Source organism: Phaeodactylum tricornutum, chromosome 21 (genome assembly GCF_000150955.2).
Source record: "Phaeodactylum tricornutum CCAP 1055/1 chromosome 21, whole genome shotgun sequence".
In the NCBI taxonomy this organism is placed as follows: Eukaryota; Bacillariophyta; class Bacillariophyceae; order Surirellales; family Neidiaceae; genus Phaeodactylum; species Phaeodactylum tricornutum.
This window is the reverse complement of record NC_011689.1, coordinates 405876-419970: the sequence shown is the minus strand read 5'-3', so window position 1 is coordinate 419970 and position 14095 is coordinate 405876. Positions and strand designations below refer to the sequence as shown.

The 14095-nt window shown below is 48.9% G+C and overlaps 4 protein-coding genes across 4 annotated transcripts; 3 read left to right on the top strand and 1 right to left on the bottom strand.

The window, feature by feature from the left end:
• Positions 1-92: 92 nt before the first annotated feature.
• PHATRDRAFT_49267 (predicted protein) lies at positions 93-992 on the top strand (the record flags this gene model as incomplete). Its single annotated transcript, XM_002183955.1, has 1 exon — positions 93-992. Exon 1 carries the CDS (start codon positions 234-236, stop codon positions 990-992), a length of 759 nt encoding a protein of 252 aa, XP_002183991.1. The 5' UTR covers positions 93-233.
• A 178-nt stretch (positions 993-1170) lies between these two features.
• On the bottom strand, positions 1171-2011 carry PHATRDRAFT_56585 (predicted protein; the record flags this gene model as incomplete). The annotated part of the gene is made up of 1 exon (XM_002183832.1): positions 1171-2011. One exon carries the CDS (start codon positions 2009-2011, stop codon positions 1304-1306), a length of 708 nt encoding a protein of 235 aa, XP_002183868.1.
• A 685-nt stretch (positions 2012-2696) lies between these two features.
• On the top strand, positions 2697-4843 carry PHATRDRAFT_49265 (predicted protein; the record flags this gene model as incomplete). The annotated part of the gene is made up of 2 exons (XM_002183954.1): positions 2697-2762; positions 3059-4843. The coding sequence occupies 2 exons, from the start codon at positions 2697-2699 to the stop codon at positions 4841-4843; spliced, it is 1851 nt and encodes a 616-aa protein (XP_002183990.1).
• A 407-nt stretch (positions 4844-5250) lies between these two features.
• Positions 5251-13327, top strand: PHATRDRAFT_49264 (predicted protein). Its single transcript, XM_002183953.1, has 8 exons — positions 5251-5632; positions 5713-8179; positions 8243-8336; positions 8411-8903; positions 8982-9348; positions 9423-9667; positions 9758-10640; positions 10721-13327. Exons 1-8 carry the CDS (start codon positions 5607-5609, stop codon positions 13160-13162), a joined length of 7017 nt encoding a protein of 2338 aa, XP_002183989.1. The 5' UTR covers positions 5251-5606; the 3' UTR covers positions 13163-13327.
• The last annotated feature ends 768 nt before the right edge of the window (positions 13328-14095 follow it).

Sequence of the window (14095 nt, the reverse complement as noted above, 5' to 3'; positions counted from 1 at the left end):
GCGAAAGCGGATTTTGCTTACGTTACATCGTATGTTTTTGTACTCTCACGTCACAGTCAGTCAGCTAGAGTCAACGAGTCAAACATTTTACGAACGGAAGAGATGAAAAAATTTCGTCTGCAACCAAATCATCAGTCCGTGTAGGAGCCACAACCCATCGCCCCTAACCACCATGGAAATTGCAACAAACATCTCTCCGCGGCGGTTCCGACTTGAAGCGATCCTCAAACCTTATGGCAAAGTATTACAAGCGGAGTAGAAGACTTTTCGCGATCCGAAGTGGATTTAACGTCAGCCTACTCTTCGCTCCTCTAGTCCATTCATTGGTGTCCTTCACGTCGTTTCGATTCGCAGCGAACGGGGTCTGTATATCCCCCGCCAGGTTTGTTGATGTCGATCGACCACAAACCTTTACAATGAAAAACGTTCCAGGGGAAGGTGATTGCATGTTTCTTGCCGTAGCTTTAGCAACGCTGGCGTCAATGGGTTTAGGTGGCAACGATGCCCTACTGCGTGCGATTTCACATGAAACCAGAGAAGCTGTTGCCTCTACTCTGGAACAGCCGGGAATCCTAATAATTGAAGGAACTCGAACTGTGTCAACAGAGAGCTTACTAAAATCAGCTGCACGACAGGAAAATTTGTCAACCGAGGAGTACTTAAGGCTACTTCGCGTTGAGGGTGTTGACGGAGGATTGTACGGAGGAGGCCCTGAGTTGACTGTGCTTTGCAACATCCTTCGACGCCCAATAAGTATCTATGAACTAGATGAGCAGCAAGTGGGGACAAATATCGATATCCAACCCATCAAATGTAAAGGGGTTTTTGGTTTGGAGACATTCCAGGACCCATTGTTCGACATTCCGAATTCTGCCATTCTTCTTTCCAAATCCCTCCCCGGGGCGTACAGCTGGCATTTACACATTCTTGTGCTTGATGTTTCGCCAACGGAGAAACACGCGTGTGTGCTTCTTCCACTTGGGGAAAAGTAGTGAGAATAGTCAGAGACCGCTTTGCAGGAATCAACTCACGTCGCAAAGGTTCAGGCGTAGACCTTTGACTGTGCAAGCGGAACAATCGCTACAATCATTTTTAAGAGAATAACTTATTGCCCCAAAATAAAGCCGCAGTTCAATTTCCTGCTTCCTACATACGAATGGTCAAAGGGTTAAGAATAGTCGTCCCACTAAAGCGCCATAAACAACGATCTTCCAGGTAAAAAATTAACATTTTGTAACCTCAATTGCGGTGACCATCGTTCCTTCTAATCCGTCTTGATGATTCGCTGGCTATCTCGAGAAGTCTACGGTCTCTTTTGTCCGATAAACTGGACGACAGCCCCTTCCCCGGTGTGATATTCTCCTTCCACAACATCTCGCACCAACTCTTCGTTTCTTCGAATTTCCAGCTGCATTCCCATGCTCTCTTCCAGCAATTTGGCAGAAAACATGGGTTCCGGGGACGGTGGGCCACCTGTATTGTACTTGAGTTGATCAGGCGTGTAGCACTCAAAGAGTGCGTATCCCTTCGGTTTCAACGCTTTTGGGATTTCATCCAACATACGCTGGCGAATCGGAGGTGGGACGTGACAAAAGATTCCAACAATGAAATCATACCGTGATTTACCGTACTCAAGATCGGCCAAATCCGCTACAATGGTCTGCACTTTGACCCGATTGCGCTGCGCCAAGTGTTCCGTCTTACGAGCACCAGCCTCGGCGTTGTCTACGGCGACAACATTAAACCCTTGTTTAGCCAGAAAGACGGCGTTGCGCCCCTCACCTTCGGCCAAGCAGAGACACGAAGCGCCTTGCGGAAGATTGATTGTTTTGCTGTCAATCGATGCCTTCAAAAAATCATTGGGTTCGGTACCGTAGGCGAACACTTCCGCATTCTCGTACCGATCATTCCAAAACTGTGCCGACGACATTATGAAAGAAAAGATAGTAGCGCACGGGAGTAGAAACATGCAGCACAACCAAACGAACTTTTGGATTGAACAGATTCTCATTTATCTCCGAAAAGGGAAGGCCCGTGTTGCATGCTCTCGAGACGCGGTTCGGCTTCGTGACGTTCTTCCTCCTGTCCTCGAATCTTGTCCGGTGTGCTGATGGATGATTTCGGAACTCACAGTCAAGAATCCGGGTGCACTGCACCGCATCTATCATGTGTTAACGTATCAACCTTGCCGCTTTCAACATTCGATTTTTTACTTTCCTTTAAGTACGTCTTTACATTTATCTGTCATCATAGGCCTACTCGTGTCTTTCTGTGTTCACTCAGGACCTGACTATAAATTTGATTCAGTGACTAAACATTTTTGGCCAATCGAAAACATTCTTGATGTGGGGTGGGACAGCGAGTGGGACTGGGAGCCATCGAGCAAAACTCGTCCCCCCTTTCACTCTAAGTAAAATTACAAACAGAAGTCATCGATGTACGCTCATACCCAGACACGCTTCATATTGATACATGTGGAGGTCGTTCAAAATGCCGGATCCAGGCACACACGCGTACTAGTAACGGAGTGGTCCGTCAGGAATGGCTCTCTGGCACGATCAACGCGGGCACGCGGCCACGATGGCACCTTCTGTTTTGGTGACGGGGGAAAAAGAGGCTCCTTCCAAACCACCCGAAATCCAGCAGTACTCGATATCTGCAGAAGCGGGTTAGCTTTGCCAACCGCATCACACACAATGAAATCGCACGCCCACTCGGAGAGCCCCGTAGAAGGTAGTTATGTGTTGGAGCCTAGAGAAGTGGTAAGCACTTGACTGAGTCGTTCTTCCTCTGTATCGCTATTCTGAATGGGACAAGAGATCGCTGATGCAAGTACGAGTACTGTTTGGAAGCGTTTATACGTTCGCCTTAAGGACGCTTAGCGAATCTCCTTGGTATTTTCGCTTTCGGGGAGCGCCGCGGACCATTGTGTGTACGCTGTGACTTTGAAGGCTCTTTTCAGACACAATGCCATGCAATTTCTCGACTTTGTGCTAGGATGTCACGTCTATCATGCTCTACAAACGATTCTCATTCTACGTTCTTTTTCTCCTTACAGGATGTTCTCTGCGGTCGTGGTGGCATGTCCAATCATCATCCGGGGAATGAGTGGTACCGACGGCTCGTTCGGTCGAACAGACCTCTCTACCGCGCTTGTCCCAAGCACACAAAGCTGCTCGTGAGTAAAGCCATTGTCCAAGCCGTGGAACAGCAGGGAGGTCGGTTTCTTGAGAAAGATCGGAAACAAAAGTACTGGTTTCCGGTTCAATACAAAAAGGCTGTCGATAAGACGTCCCAGGGTCTACGTGAAAGGGACCGTGAAGAAGAACTTATCCAACACGAAGGAAAAGTTCCGGATGGATTCAACGGCATAGGCCAAGCGAAGTTAACCGATTTAGCGGACGTCGCCGTTTCACACGCGATTCGAACCACAGGACTTCCCCGATCAGCCACGGATCTTTCAAAACAGTCTCTACCAACCACTCAGATAACTCCGGCACAGTCATTTATGGAGAGCCAACATCTTGTTGGACTCGAGGGATCGCAGCCTTTGAATCCTGCCATTCCAGCTCACCAGTCTTCCATGTTTCGTTTGATGCATCAGACTGATCAGTTGCCGGGGAACAGCAACTGGAGGAATCCAGGAATGTCAGGACCAGGTGGTTTTCCCCAGGGGGGCTTCCACCAGGGAGTCTGTCCAACGCAGATGAACCCACACATGACTTTACCACATCAACGTCCAACTATACCGATGTCACTTGCGATGCTGAAGCAACCGCCGCCGCAGCATCAGCCACAGCCTTTTGGCCATCCACAAGCGAACTTTCCGCCGAACGCTACGTCTGGAATGCCTTTTGTTTCAGGGGTGCAAAACAACGTTTCGAGTTCACTGATGTATCCGAACTTGAATCCAGGAGTGTCCGCATATGTGATGGCACCTCTTGGGAATGAAATGGCTCATCAAGCACCCGCGTTGAATCGTCTTACTTCTCAGGTTTCCGACTGGCTTCAGAACTTCTATCCGCTACAGCAATCCAATCCGCAGCAACAGCAAGTTCATCCCCGTCAACCCACGGAAGCGGAGAGGCTCTACATTTCCAACAAATCGTACGAAAGGGCCATGGTGCGACAAGCACAACAGCAACGAAATATAGTCAACATGGAGCAACATAAGCTTCAGCAATTGCAGAACATGCAGCAAGCTCAGGCGACAAAGATCGGTCAGGGGCAGACACATCAGCTGCAGCACATCGTACAACAGCATCAACAGCAAGACCAATCCAAAAGGCGTGCGCACACGACGTTGGTGGATCAAAGATTCGGAAAGCCATTAGCTGGAAACGGATCTCACAGTCAGTCAGTTAAAGGGGGAAAGAAAGGGAAGAATGGAGAAGTTGTGGAAATAAATATCACCACTTTTCCTCCCCCCGAGCCGTCAAAACCGATACAAATCACTATTCCTGCAATGCCTGTGCCTCGCAAAAATAAGCGCAAAAGCGCTTCTTCTCTACCATCCTTACCTTTCCGAACGGCGCCAGCTCGTCAGAAGTCGCTTTCTTGCAATAATGGGGATTCCTCACTAGTGCCTCCCACCTCCGAAATTGAACATTCCGTTTCCAATACTCTCCTGCAATTGGCTTCGGCACCGAGCAACCTCGTGGCCGGTTGTTCAGCGTTCATGAGCGAATCGACGGAAGTCAGCAATGATATACCATCCGAAGGAGAAGAAAGCGCGTCAGTTGTAGTGGGAGGGAAAGTCTCGAAAGATAGTCTCTTGGATGATCACGAGGAGACGCCGGACGAGACACGGCTACGGACAATTCGACCGGTAAATTGGCCTTAGAGCAGCAATATGCTGTTCCGGGCCAGTAAGTGCAACATTGTGTTTCGTTGTATCAGTGTAAAGTAAAGAAATTCAACGATCTTGCTTACCGTTGTCGACAAAACGGTTGTGATCACTAACTGTAACATTAAATACAAATATAAGTTGCTTGGAAAAACAAAAGTAGAGCGTTTTTAAAAGATTTGCTCATCGAAATATCGAATTTTAGTCCCACTCTATCCAAGCTATTGACAAAGAATGTGAAAGCGTTTTTTTCGTCGAAAGTAAAATCAAACCCAGTGCTTTCAATGTAGTATTTTTGTCAAAAACCCATCTCTGAAGCTTTTGTTATTAATCTACAGCGGAATAAGTGTAAGTTAGACAAACATATTAAATCTGAAGGTTTTATTTTTTTGTGACTAACAATGGTCCTAATATGCCAATAATGTTGAGATGGATAAACTTAAGAGCTTCACTGTTAATTGTTTCCTTCCAAATCAAATCGTTTTCTTATCATCGAAAAGTTTGCCAAAAATTCATTTCTATGCGGTCATAGGGCGTCATAGGACAAGTCAGAATGACCCTGGCAAATCGGCAAAAACCCTCCTCATTTGCCATCGGTCGCGATGACACAAATCCAACATCCGAAATAAAAAAGACAACCCCCCTTCGTTGAATACAAGGTGAGTAGAAAGGGATGCCACTTTCGTCAGGAATGTCAAGAAAGAGGCTCTGTTCCCTATGAGCAGACTTCTACGCTCTGCATCGTTACTTCCTCGACAGCATGGCACATTGCGACTTTATGTTGAAGTGAATGTTGAGTTCTGATAAAACAATGTCTTCCTTTCTTCGTGTTTTGCCATTCCTACAGTATTATTGTTCCCTTGCAGAATGTCAGGACCCCCCTCCGGTCGTCTTTTGACAGATCCATCGGATGTTGATGCTCTCATATCCTCATGGTCTACCAACCAGCATGATGAGGAGAATCCCCCACCAACATCTCCATCAAGGCCGTCCCAGGGCTGCTTCACCGCCACAGTAGCGGCCCCGCGATCACGCCCATCGATGATACCGGTTCTGGAAAGCGGCAAACAAGAAGGAGTCCCATCCCCAGTAATCACCAGCATTGTTACCCAACATGATCAAGTGAACATGGCGCCTATGCTAACCACGTCGCCTCACATTTTGGCAGGAGCGGCGGGGTCTTTGAATCGCGAGCAACCACTCACTGGTGCGCCTACTAGAAGCATGGACAAGTCGGACTCCATGGACGAAAGCATTCAAAGTCAAAACGTACCTACAGCATTTGTATCTCGCGTTTCTCAGTCTCTCGTATCCTTGCCTCCTTCCGCGAACACAAATCTCAGACGTGTGTCGCAAACGCACGGTCGCCGGGGATCCGTTGGAGGCCAATCGAAAGTATCGAAAGCTGAAGGTACCAGAATGCCGGTTTGGTTGGCTCGACCTCCCTCAGTCGCAACTATAAGTCGCCGTGACATAATTGATTCTGAAAATAAAAGATTTGAAAACGAGAGGGGTTGGAATTCGCGGCCGTTGCTTTCCCTGGAAGTCGGTAGTCAACGCGAAGTCGTTTCGACACCCTACCGTCGAGACTGCAACGGACAAATTATACCCTTGGCCATCCAGTCACCTCTCATCCGACGTAATGAGTCATTTTTTCGGGATCGGAGAAGTGTTTTGCAAGCTGCAATTTCAGAGCGTACTTCGTATGACATTCAGCTAAACAACGAAGTCGGTGTTTTGGGAGGCGCCTGGCGAGGCCTCGTGCGCCGTCTTGTATTGCTCGCACTAAACGACGTCAACGCCTTGCAGCTGAGTCGGGCTTTGCAGTTTCAACTACCCTTCCAGACGGGCTTTGAGGCCTACTTGACCTCGCAAGTCATTGAAGCACTGGACAGAGGTGACCCTGCCGAAGTTGCCGATGTCCTTAGCATCGCTTTTCTCAATCGGAACGTCTCGCGCGTTATTATACAGAACTTGGGACCCCGGTACGACTTTTTGTGGCACTGGAGCACCGCCATTACTTGGAATCGCGTGTTTGACGCTTGGGGACAGTTCCCAATCGTTGGGATTACGGGTTTTCCCGCCACGGAAAACTTCCCTTCAACGCGAAATCACGCCCTGGCATCCATCTTTCGCAATCTATTGGGACAAGGCAACTGGGTCACTCGCGTTGTCACGCAAGGTCGGGAAGGACTATTGACGGACAATCCCAACAACACGGCACAGAATCTCGCACCCGAGTCCAACGGCTTTGAACTCGCAAACCGCAACCAGTACGGAACATACTTTGGACGTGCTAAGACCAACGAGTTCCGTTTCGCCCATCGACTGCCAACCGACGAATCGATTGTTCGGACGTTTGTCGCCAGTCCAATGCCCACAATGACCAACAATGGGGTCGTCCACGTACTCCGACAGCTGGCCAAGCACTGGCACAACATGCTGTCTCAAGAGTGGGGCAACTTTGCCCACCAGCGTATGGAGCAGTTAGATCCCTTTGAAACACTACGATTTCACATGCCCCGGGTCCTCCTGTTGCTGTCGAGTTTACGGGGTCGCAACGCGTGGGATGCGCAAGTGTTGGGCCCGATTGTGCGCAGATTGCAGGCTTTAAAGCCTGATGTGAATACTTCGGCGGCGTGGAATCTTTGCAAGGAGATGCAGAAAGACGTCGTGGAGACAGTGGCGGGCGGCGTTTCTTCCATCAGTGATTCCCTTTGGTCCTGGCTGGAAGCTATTAGAAAATCGCTTGGGCTTCTGGAACTTCAAGCTGGAGAAGTGCTCAACATTGTCACTCCCGTCGAATTGGGCATTCGCCTTGGCCACGATATTGTCACCCAAGTCAGTTGGAAAGTTCCATCAGACAACATTCTCATTAGAGCGATATTGAGTCACATCCAGGGGCAAGACACGGGCGCCGTGGATAAATGGCGTATACAGAGTGCCCTCCAGAAGACGACCCCTCGCGACATGCGCACGTTGATAGAGCTTGTGAAGGGCGATCTAGGCCACCTGAAGCCAGCTCAGCTGCTGCTCGGTCGGGTCAAGACTTTACTTCAAAGGGAGCTTAGGCGGGAATACCTAAATCAGGCAATTCGAGACCTCTCTGTTGGACCGTCGATTCAAGGCGAGCTTGTGCGGGATGAATGGTACTGGCTGAATGAGAATGATTGCCTCGCCCTTCATATCTATATTGGCAACGTTCCAGATCGCGAGCTCCATCAATTTATCCATGTCGAGTCAGGCAACGATAAGATAATTTCTTTAAACAAAGCTCATCTCATGCCTCGAGCCTACATTCCGGTGGCGGAATCCATTTCGCGGGCACAAAAAGTAAGCGAGAAGAGCGGGCGGCTGGTTTTGCATAAATCCTCTTCTCACTTTGTTGTGCTTTAGGCATTTATGACCATTGAGCTCGAATACGGCAAGACGTTCCAGTACAGTGCCTTTATGGAATTTTCCTTTCTTCGGATTGCCCTTCAACGGCTCGGTACGAACAAAAGTACTTCATCAATTTGGTTTGAGTCTCAGTTTCTCACTCGAATTTTCTTACTCCCTACACAGTGGTAGTATCCCAGATGAATTGTGAAGAACTCGACAATGCTCGTTTGAATGTTCTCCGGGAGATTCAACGTTCGAATCAACCCTTCCTCGGTCCAGAAGACCTCACACCTGGGAACACTTACTATAAATACAACCAATCCACAGCTCGGTACACGCCGTTTCTTTGCGAGGAGAAGACTTCAGAGACGATCCAATTTGACAGAACCAAGGTTGTGCGGGCTCCGCCGCAATCTGTCCTTGTCGTGGGAGGAGGCCCAACTGGACTTATCACGACAATTCACTGTACGGAAGCGTGTTTAGCTAGCGGGGGCACCATGAAACTCCAGGAGGCTCGCGATGCTTTTGCGAAAGGAGGGTCAACCTTTGAAAGAGCACAGATTGTTCGACTCGATGCTCGCTGGATAGCCATGCTAAGGTACCATCTTGGAACCATTTTTGAGGACGTCTACATTCCTGCTTCCGGGGAAACCGATGCTCAGTTAGGAAATACACTGTAAGTGAGCATTCTGCTGTCTCCGTTGCTGTTGATTCTTGGATGCAGCTCTCACCACAATACCGGCTCTTGATACAGTCCGACGCAAGGTTTCGTTGAGATCACAATCAAAGATTTGGAAAGTTCGTTGCACACTGAAGCATCTCGTCTTTGGTCTCGAGGAATAATTTACGTCCAAACTGATTCCAAGTCCAAGTACGACTCCGTTTCCAACAGTATGGTGAAGCAGGGCCACCATCTCAAGGATGGTGATGTTGTTTTACGGTCCGTAGATCCGGACGGTAAAGACTCTTCCGGTCTTTACTCATGGAAAGTTGCAAAACTCCTCTACACACCGCCGCTGGGGATCGACGATTTAAAACTCGGTGAGGAGTACGCGGTGTGGGTACACCAGGACCAGAAAGTGCGACCTTTTAAACTCGTAGGAATGGATCTCGACGCAAAGGTATGCCACAGAGTAGTAGGGAATGTCTCAAGCCCATATTCGAAATCTAACTTTTTACGGTCTTCCGTTCGTAGTCTTACAAGTTCCGCCCCCATGCGAAGGAAATGAGCAGCCTGAATGTCAATGCGACGAATCTGCCATCTATTTACCCAATAGGAACGGATACGAAAGCACATGTAGGCGTCCAAGATATTCGGTTTCAGTGCCAGGAAAAACGACGAACGGGAGAATTTTTCCAGCAGACTGTACCCATGGCGTCTATTGAGGATACCATGTTCACTCTGGATCTCGGACATACTCACGTCGTCGAAGCCATCGGGTAAGCATTGCCCTCTCGAGTAAGCTCTTCACTCGGCAAGCGAGTCTTCGGGTTGTACACTCACTTCTCTCATCTCTTCCGGTCTCTTAGAAAACAATACCCATCAGCCACACACATTGGTGTCACCACAAAAGAGCCTTACGGCGTGTGCTGTATGCAAGGATTGAAAGTGTCCATGGGGATGCACAATTTCGGAGAGAAGCGATGGGGAACCGGTATACTAGACGATGTACGATCGCAAAATGATCAAAACACTAGAGTCGTAGGCGACTTCACAAAGATGGTCCGAGTTGTGCCTATCGTCCAGCGCATGTATGAGACCATCTCCAACGACGACGATTGGCGAATCCATTTCGACAATCTCGTGAAGGAAAGTGGTTTCCCAGAACTGGAAGAGGTTCAGTCTATATTCCCCCAGCTGGTGACGGGCTGCAAATGGCTCAGCCAAACGTCAGGAAGTTTTCGCCGTAAAACTTTGCAAACGCGCTTTTTCGAAACTGGAGACAACTATTACCTCGGGATGGAATTTCCAAGGGAATATGAAAGTTGGAAGAAGGAACTTTCCGATCGCTTGGTCGAGCCTCTGGCGTCAAATCCAGAGTACGTATCCAAATCCAGGGCGATCGATCGTCTCCGTTCTACTTTCGTGCATCACATTGATCGATTATGGTACGAGGGGTGCCTCGAGACCATTCGAACTGGTGACGTGTATAATCCAGGAGCACGTAAGCGCGTTCCCCGCCTCTATCTCATCAATTCTTACACAGCACGCTCCTTGAGTTCCTTGCCAATCGGAGAGAGCTTCCGTCTGGTGGCGGAGCCACAGGCAAAGTACGAAGTCCTGACGAAATCAGTAACGCAGGTTATTGTGCGGAGTGTGGAAGGGTATATTTCAAAGTTCCAAAACAATACCAAGGTCTTGCGTGAGGGAAACTTGACCCGGGGTCCAGACGGGAACCAAGAGTCGAAAGTGGTAAGTGAAATGCTATCGTCCCTTTCCTGATGGAGAAGGTGTGTCCAATCTGCGGGGATCTCACACAGCTTGTGTCCTAGTCCTTGGCAACCTTCGATGTGGGTCACTACGTCAACCATCGAACCATGCGGCTGTCAAACGAGGAGAAGGGCTTCATTTTCGCTTTCGTCGGAGACGAGCAAGCCACACCGCATTTTATGCGATACAGTGGGCTGACAGGTGCATGCATCAATGCGATGTCTTTTAACAACTTTATCGCAGACGCTAGCCGCGGCATCTCGTTTGATGCGAGGCTGCAGCAGTACTCCAAGGAAACGGATTGGTCGAACGGAGAAGTCGTTCAACGAGGAACCGGGGCAAACTACGGGCAGGACGGTTTCTTGCGCCCGGGCTTTTCCTACCGGGACGGAGTGGACTACCTATACGCCAAAATAGTCGAGTTCGAGGAAACCGGACAAGATTTGGACAATTTGCTGTCTCGCGACTGGATGGTTAAGCTCACGGCTTCCGTTATACCTCGTGGGCTGGAAAATAATCAGATATTTCTCGGAAGCTTGCAGCAGCACTGGAATGCGGCTGTGTCTGACAAGTTGGAGGCTAAAATAGAGTCCGATATCCCAGCCGATGGAACTGGAGCAAGAACCGTCGATGCCGTTCGGACTAGTCGCAGTGTCCTGACCGAGAAGGATGTCGTGTTGACTGAATACTGTGAACTGTTGCTAGGGCATCTGCAAGTCGATGAGGCGACTAAGAAAGTCCTGGCTACACAGCATTTCCCCCGTGCTCGTCGACTTTGTGCTATTCTCAGTCAGTTAACTGAATTCGCCGCCAACGCCTATTTGAACAACGAGCGTGTGAGCTCCGAGCTCTTTAACCAACCGAAGCCGGTCGACTCCCTGATCGACGACTTCTCTGTGGAAGCCCAGAACTTCGCGAACTCCTTGACCCAGTCAGCAGCTCTTGCATCCGGCGTTCTTGCGTTCCGACTCATCGGCAGCAGCCTTGGTAACCTCTTTTCTGCCTTATTTGCTGGATTGAACATTGTGATCTCGTTCGGAACCATGGCGAATGTCTCTCGATACAAGATCCGGAACGAGGAATCCCGAGTCTTGTTTGCCGACAAGAACTTTTCCCGGGTGCAGTGCTGTGTTTTCGCCTTGATGAGCCAAGACGACCAAGATTCGACGCCGTTGGCGAAAAATCCCTTTTTGAATCTTTTGGAGCAACGTGCGAAAGCGTTCCGTGAGAGCTTGACCTACTACGGGTACAGTAAACCAACTGAATTTGACATTGCATACGAGCAGCTCAAGTCACGCGCCAGCGACATCAGTGAAATCCAAAAGTTTCAGGTTTTGTTGGTATCAAAGCTGATCGTGGACACTTACCATGTCAATAGCTACGTACAGGAAAAACTTGTCGATGTTCTCCGAGTGCTGGACGAAATGAACTTCCTGCTCGAAAGCAGGAGCTCCAAGTCAGGAAACGATGCCAAGCAGCTATTCGACCGCTTGCTTGCGTACGATCACATGTTGGAAGACTCGTTGCAGAGAGGCCCAGTGCGCTTTGGTTTTATCAAGCAGCGAAAGTTTTGGCATTGGAACATTATCGTAGCTTTCCGGTACTTGTACAGTCTCCTCTGTTGCTCCTCCAGACACTATTCTACCACGTTCACTCCAATTCAAACTGAAACCAGAGGTATCGTGAAAAGTCTTCACTTTCTATCGAAGGAACACGATTCGAAGGTTTTGCGACGTGAGAGTCGAGACTTTGAGACCTTCTTCTGGGCCACTCGCGAAAGTGACATCGCCTCTCTGATTTTCCTGTCGGGTTTCTTCGTCTTCGTCGCCTCGGTCCTTTTCAGCGTAGCGCGAATTTTCGACATTGACTCTCTGGAAGATGTCGCTTTCTGGGCCAATGCTGTGTCCACAATTGGTGCTGTTTTGGCGGCTGTTCATCTTCTCCGCAAGCTTGTCATCCTAATTGGACTTTGGACAATCCTGTGTTCGAAGACGAGTCGTACGGATGGAAAGGATCGCGTCAATATTAGCCGGATCCGTAACGTGACGATGACTCAGATTCTTCTGACCTTGACCCGTCTAGTAACTACCCTGGCTGCTTCCGTGGCCTTGCCTTGGTCAGTGATCGAGAACGCCTTCCCTGATGCTAGTTCCTTGAGCTCAGATATTCCCGTTTGGATTGCGTTGGGTGCGGTGTCCATGGCGATTCTGGCAACAGTATTTTTCTTCCTTGTGGAATATGTGGTCCGCTACAATCTCAGCCCGCAGCTTGGACCCTTTGTCAGCGAGCTTTTCCGCGACGAAATCGAAAGCATACACCAGGACTTGTCGGTGCGTCAAAATGAGATAGACACGAAGATAGTCCAGGACCGTGAAAACTGGGAGTATGTTGCGAGAGAGTTTCTGCACAAGTACCGCTTCGACACCGTGTTTGCGGCGGATCGGTTCGGTACCATACTCCAGTACATACAATCTGGAATGAAGCAGCCTGCTGACTCCAAGTGAGATGTCTTGTCCCATATCAAAAATGAAATGATATGTAGTGCTTTAGGAATGATGAATGTGAGTTTTCGTAGAATCATCGTACATAGGAACCTCCAGACCTAACCGAACTAGAATTGCATCCCGTCATCTGGAGAAGAAACAAATTCTGGAAGCGGGCATGCTGGGTCATCAGCCAGCAGTGGTAGTGTAACACGTTCGCAGCTGAAGTGAAATTGGGCAATGTGCCGGTTTCCTCTCGATCTCCAGACCTACTTGGTCATACCGTGAACAGATACAGATGCCCCGAAAGCATCGATACTACCTCAACATTTGTAGTTCCGTTCACATCATTTAAATGTGCCATCCTTATAGAAGGAATGGAAAAGAATGACGCTGCAACGCCGAGATACAAGATCAAGTTACAAAGTCAAAACAGACACGAGGCCATGGCCCACCAGCAAGCTGGCCATTTCTTTCGTCCGCTTGATAGACGTTGCAATTCAAGATTGAAAAAAGCCTCTAGGAACAGTTTAACTGTAAAAACAAAGCGAAAGTCACAGTCAACATGATTGATTCCCTTGGGCTACCGAATTTGATTTGCGGGACGACAGTGACAGTGAACTCGAAACCTGTAAGGCACCCGGACCAACAAACACTCTTTCAGAACGAGCACAGGAGGCACGGCACACACCACCCCAACGCTTACAAGCACAACCACCAATATCAAATGTGGATTTCACCAACCTCCGTCGACCGCACAAAAACGGCAAACTTACAATTGTCTCTAAACAGCGTGACTACGGGACAGGACGGTAGATTGCGAAAAGCAGGACCAATAGTAGGCGGTATTGTCAGTCAATTTGCTACCATAGAAGCCATTATCGAGGTTCAGCGCCACATTCTTCGTCTCCCTCCTGAAGTTACACTCACACCCTACAACTAGTTAACCATGAC

What these genes read in the sequence shown, in the direction of transcription:
- PHATRDRAFT_49264 (XM_002183953.1), top strand. Translation starts at nt 5,607, where the DNA reads ATGGCACATTGCGACTTTATGTTGAA. An exon ending in CATTGCGACTTTATGTTGAA is followed by an intron (nt 5,633 to 5,712) that starts GTGAATGTTGAG and finishes GTTCCCTTGCAG; the next exon opens with AATGTCAGGACCCCCCTCCG. An exon ending in GAATGGATCTCGACGCAAAG is followed by an intron (nt 9,349 to 9,422) that starts GTATGCCACAGA and finishes TTCCGTTCGTAG; the next exon opens with TCTTACAAGTTCCGCCCCCA.